The sequence below is a fragment of the Ochotona princeps genome, chromosome 7, assembly GCF_030435755.1.
Source record: "Ochotona princeps isolate mOchPri1 chromosome 7, mOchPri1.hap1, whole genome shotgun sequence".
In the NCBI taxonomy this organism is placed as follows: domain Eukaryota; kingdom Metazoa; phylum Chordata; class Mammalia; order Lagomorpha; family Ochotonidae; genus Ochotona; species Ochotona princeps.
In genome coordinates, this window is record NC_080838.1 from 30,259,701 (window position 1) to 30,265,700 (window position 6,000).

At 52.1% G+C, this 6,000-nt stretch overlaps 1 protein-coding gene across 1 annotated transcript in view; it reads right to left on the bottom strand.

The window, feature by feature from the left end:
- Positions 1-2,224, bottom strand: part of FGF2 (fibroblast growth factor 2) — a 56,172-nt gene extending 53,948 nt beyond the window's left edge. The window contains exon 1 of the mRNA XM_058666887.1: positions 1,566-2,224. Within this exon, the coding sequence (XP_058522870.1) occupies positions 1,566-1,743 (178 nt within the window). The 5' untranslated portion in view covers positions 1,744-2,224. The remainder of the gene's footprint in view (positions 1-1,565) is intronic.
- Positions 2,225-6,000: the final 3,776 nt, after the last annotated feature.

A 6,000-nucleotide genomic window follows, 5' to 3' on the forward strand; every position in this document is an offset into this window, starting at 1 on the left:
TGGGTGGTTTTATTATAAGGCAAACAGGAATAGCAAAAGCTTCAAAGAAAAACGACTCCTTGGCTACTGTAGTGAAAGAAGGAGTTTAGGGGAAGTCCCAAGCAGGGACTTAGTCTGGTGGAAGTCCTCTGACCTCTATCATAAAACGTTTTAAGTAACTGATGTGATAAGGGGAAAGGACAAAACTACCTGGGACATACGCACGCCTTGCCCTAATCAGCCGAGCTAGCCTACAGGGTACTGGCAGAATGAGCCTCAAGTACAAATTTTCTGAAATCTACCGGCACGTACTGTTACAGCATCTTCTCAGTTTACCAGATTCAGCGATTAAGAACGGTTTTAATTACAGCAGGCCTAAAGAAAATTAAAGACCTGCGTATTTTGCTGGTTGTTACTTTTGAAACAACAGCGACCTACCTAAAACAAAAATACAATTCCCATTCTGTCAACTTGCGTGTGATTATAAGCCTTCTCTTCATCCTCTTCCCCCACATCACCAACAGTGGAAAGGCACTTATCCATTAGCATCTTAAAAACAGTACACCTGGGGGGGGGGGCGCCAGACCCCAGCCAAATCTCAGGCTCAGTTTCTCCACCTGGACCTTGTATATGAGGGGTGCCAGGTGTGTATGCGCGCGCACACATCTCCTTTTAAAACACCTTTTAAAACAAATGTTTCACATACTCACAGGGCAACAGAGTCTAATATATTCTAGTCCATCTCACTTCCAACTCCATCAGCCCATTTTGTGCCCCATTTCCTTCCTCGTTTGGCTGTCCAAGTGTGATCCCTAGATAATCATCTGGGACTTGCTGAAAGTGCAAAGTTCGGCCCCTACTCAGTAGGAGGCAATGAGAGACTCAGAGGTCCCATCTGGCAGTGGTAGAACAATCCGCGCAGGTGAGGCTTGTACACACCCAAAGTTTGAAAACACACATGCACACACACTTTTAACAGATTCTAAAATCAGTTGCAAGATAGACATTTTCCCGACTTTATAGCTGGGGAAACCGCAGCTCTGGGGTTAAATGCTCAAATTCTCAAAAGCTGTGTACCCCTTTTCATTACTGATTCAAACAAAAGTCCAGGAGGTTTCTTTGGTTTAGGTCTTTCAGCTTTCGCCAATTCAAGGTGGAGGGGGGGAATCAGAAATGGGTGACAGTGGTGTGTGCCAGTTGCCTGAGGTCATACTGAGCGAAATTCAAGGGTAGAATTCCGGGAAAAAAGTTTTGTTTTCCCAAGAACGCTTAACTCCGCAGCCGCTCGGCAGCAGCCCTCGTGGTCCGCGCGGGGCATCTCACACGTGACAGGCGGTCTGGGCCAAGGGAGCCCGCGCGGCCAGACGCCTGCGGTTGCGGGTCCCGGGCGCTGGTTCACCAAGGGAAACTGGCACACCCCCAAAGGCCGGGGCCGTCTAACCCGAAACCGCAGCTGCGGGCCAGAGGGGGCGAGCAGTGAACCCGAAACCGCCGAGGGCAGCATGTTCTAACAAACCATATGTCCCCCCAACCAGAGACAGGAGTGGGATCTGCGCGAGAGGACAGGGGAGGGCGCGCGCACTCACTGTGAGGGTCACTCTTCTCCCGGACCCCGTCCACGCGGCCGTCGGGGTGAATCCGCAGAAAGAAGCCCCCGTTTTTGCAGTACAGCCGCTTGGGGTCCTTGAAGTGGCCGGGCGGGAAGGCGCCGCTGCCTCCGTCGTCCGGCAGGGCGGGCAGCGTGGTGATGCTCCCGGCTGCCATGGCCCCTTCGGATCCCGGTCGGAGCCCCCGAGCCGCGGGAGCTGCAGGAGCTGCAGGAGCCGCGTGGGGAGAGGCCGCTCCCCGGGCTCGGCCCCGGCCTCCGACCCGCTCCGGGGCACGACCCCGGCCCCGGCCCCCCAGCCTCCCGCCCGGCGGCGCGCGGCCGCGCCCGCGGGGCCCCAGCCTCGTGCAGCCCGGCTGCTCCGCTCCCGGCCGGCCCTGGCGCGCGGCGAGCCCCGGCGGCCCCGCGGGCCGGGCTGAGGGATGAGTTGTGTCCGCGGCCGCGACTCTCTGAAAAAGCCGCCTGCCAAGCTGCAGCACCCCGGAGCCGGTTGCAGGCGCGGACACTGTGTCCGCTGCTCTGGCGGCGGCTGGCCGCGGCGTCACATCTTCTACCTCTCCCAGCCCCGCCAGCCGCCAAGCCCCCGCGCCCGTGGCCCTGCCCCCTCCGTGCTCCGGGTTTTCTGGGGCCCGGCCTCGGAGCCCGGTGCTTGGGCTACACCACGCACGCGCGCGACATCAGCGCCCGGGGCGGCGGGACCTCGGCCACGGGAGCCACGGGTGCGGGGGCCGCGCCGTGGGCGGCGGCTAGGGCCTCACTGTCCTGGGGACTCGATTTCCTGGGTTCCCCAGAGGGCACCCCTGCCCAACCCCGCGCCACGCACTCGGGGGGCACGCTGCAAAACTTCTCGCTGTGTAACGGGCTGTGACTCAACTTTTTAAGTTAGCGTGCAACTTTCTCCTTCATTCTTTTTCCATGCTTGTGCGTTTTAGAGCGAAGGAACTGCTTCGACCCCCAAAGAAGGAGAAGCCTGGCGGGTTCTGTGTCAGAGTGGATATTTTTAAATCCCTCAAGCACTATAGGAACGCGAGGGGGCGTGAAGTGCTAAGGACGGAGGTTGAAGTCGGTTACGGGCAAGGAGAAAAAGAGGCCAGAGATGGGGAGCAGATGAGGTCCTGAAAAGAAAACGTTTCCTTTTACCAACCTCATGTAGACAGTGATGGTGGATGAGGAGAGGCCTCAAATCCTTCCTGCAATGGAAAGGAAAGGCATTAATGTCGGAGTTGGCATCCGCCCTTGCTAAGCTGTTAGCATTTCTTGGAAGGAGAGTCATTTTCAGAGAATCCTACAAATAGAAGTGAATGACTTTTTTCGTCATTTTTGGTAGACTCTAACAGGTACTCCGGAGGATGTGCAAAATAACATCCTAAAAGCTTGCCTTTGTTAAAGGCCTGCTATGTACAAGGCACTGCATAAGTGCGGTGGAAAATACTTAAGAGGAAAAAGGAAGGAGGAGCAAGCTAAACACAGATGGAAAAACCACAAAGCCATACAAGAATGGGAAGGTGAGGTTCTGGGACAAGGTGATTCCGTTTGGCTGGAGCGAGGAGATTTGGGGAAGCTTCTAGATGGAGGTACAAGTAAACAAGTTCCTGTTTAGTAACATGCTCTTGGTCTCCAAGATTGGACTACTATGGTGTAGCAATTTGACCGACAACTCCTCTCTGCCCCCCTGCAAAGGTTTATGTGCTGCAAGCTTGGTTCCCAGTGTGGTGGAATATTTAGGCGATGGAACCTCCTGGAAGGTAATTAGCTCATGGGGCTGCAGAGACATGATGGATTAATACAGGTTGTTTCTCCCCCAGCATCATTTGTTACAAGCCAGTTCAGCTTTCCAAGCTCACTCTTGCCAGCTTCTTCCACATATACTCCAGCTAGGTGATGCTACCTGCTGCTTGTCACACACTCAGGGAGTGCCTGGTGAGACCCCAGCACATGCTGTTTGGGTTTCTGTGCCACCTGCATTGTGAGCCAAATAAACTTCCTTGGGAAGTATCCAGCCTCGAGCATTTTGTTGTGGTGACACAAAGGGGATTAAGACAGAGCCTCAATCTCAGACGCATTTGTAGGATGTGAAGTAGGAGTTCAAGAAAATTCTTTGAATTTTTTTTTTTTATTATTATTGGAAAGTCGGATACACAGAGAGGAGGAGAGACAGAGAGGAAGATCTTCCGTCCGATGTTTCACTCCCCAAGTGAGCCGCAACGGGCCGGTGCGCGCCGATTCGAAGCCAGGAGCCAGGAACCTCTTCTGGGTCTCCCACATGGGTGCAGGGTCTCAAAGCTTTTGGGCAGTCCTTGACTGCTTTCCCAGGCCACAAGCAGGGAGCTGGATGGGAAGTGGAGCTGCCGGGATTAGAACCGGCGCCCATATGGGATCCCAGCGCATTCAAGGCAAGGACTTTAGCTGCTAGGCCACGCTGCCGGCCCCAAATTCTTTGAATCTTTAAAAGCAGACATAAGCTTCTCCCTTCTCTGGGCTGGTGCATGATCCATAGAGAAGACAATAGGATTCACCCACGGGTAGGTTCATGCCTGAGGTCCTGTAACAAAAGACAGATTAATAAGAGACAAACATACTGATTCAGTTAATAGAAGTTTTATGTGACACAGGCACCCTTGAAGTCCGAAAGGCACAGGGACATCTATGTATTTCTTGGGCTAGATCTGATGAAGAGGTGGGTTTAGAAAAATGTAACTGGGGGCACAGCGTGGTAGCCTAGCAGCTGGCTCAGCTCTGGCTGTGTGTGGCTGATTGGGGACTGACACAGTGGATGGAAGATGTTTTTCTCTGTCTCTCTCTCTGTAAAATTTGCCTTCGCAATAAAAATAAATAAATCTTAACAAAAGAAGAGAGAAAAAACTGCAAGATCATTTGATAGACATTAAAAACCAATGCAGGGGCCCGGCGGCGTGGCCTAGGGGCTAAAAGTCCTCCCCTTGAATGCCCCGGCGTGCACTGGCCCGTTGCGGCTCACTTGGGGAGTGAATCATCAGATGGAAGATCTTCCTCTCTGTCTCTCCTCCTCTGTATATCTGACTTTGTAATAAAAATAAAAAAAAAAATAAAAAAAAAACAATGCAGGGAGAATCAAGATGGCGGAATAGGGAAAGGACACGTTTAAATGGATGGAGAAACATTTAATCAGGATGAAGCAGAGAAGACAGATTCTAGGAAATAGGAGAGGACAGAACAACAGCAGAGGGGTACCTGGAGACTGACAGACATAGGAAAGCAACGGACACAACAGAGTGGTGTTGCAGTGACTGAAACTCCAGCAACAATCAGTTAACGGTGTTCTAAATTCCACCAGCAGCTGGAACTCTACCAGCAACCGGGTGGAAGTGACTTGCACTGGCAGTTTGGGAGGTGAACCCAAAGAACTGTCCATCCTGCTGGTCCATTTGATTTGACCAGGAACAGAGACAGAGCAGCAGATCACAGATGGACAGTGTGAGAACAGGGTAGATTTCACAGCCCAATCAGCCCCCTAGAGCCCAATTGGACGCCATTTGCCTAAGGAGGCAAAGGCAAGGGAAAGGACTGAGCATACGCTCAGCTCAGAGTGAACTCATTTTGACTCAGAGAACAGCAGCAACGTGGCATTCTACAGATTCCACCTAAGACAGGTCTGGGTGGCCCTGAGACCTGACGGCCAGCAGATCAAGAACTCCAGTGGTGGTACGACAGGTGCCATTCTGTATAGTAGGGCAAAAGTTCAGGACTGCGGGGACAACAGTGAACTGCGCATGTGCTGAGCTCACGAGAACTCACTGAGTTCAGGGGATTGCACTGGTACCACAGGAAAATAATATTGACTATGGCATCCTATGGGTCAAAATAGGTCAGTGTGGCACCAGACCTAACGTCCAATCAGTTCTGGCAAGATCCGCACCATTAACAACCTAGCTATATAGGACACTTGGTGTCTCTCTGATCCTGGAACCTGCTCCAACCGAAAGTGGGAGAAAGGTTGCAGAGACAACAGTGCAACCTCAGCACAATATCACAGGAGTTGAAGACTGGAGAACCAGGAGCTGGGACCACAGAGACCATGGTGGAAATCTAACATAAGAACCCAGACCTGGAACTTCCTGGAGGGGGAGGCACAATTGGCTGCAAGCAAAGAGCTGGGTACCAATGGCAATAAGTAAAACTGAACTGTGGACCTGTGGGTGACACAGCTTAGAAACCTGCCCCAAGGAGAAGAATCTGATAACCAGAAGTACAATGATCAAGAGCAAAAGAAGACACAAAGGCAAAATAAATATTACTGAAGACTCCCCTGTAAAGGAGTAAAACCCTATGCCAACCTCAGAGTTCACTGAGGAAGACATCGAGAAAATGGGGGACACAGAATTCAGAAAACTCATTCTAAAGCTTCTGATCAACAGTGAGAAGCACATACAAGAGTT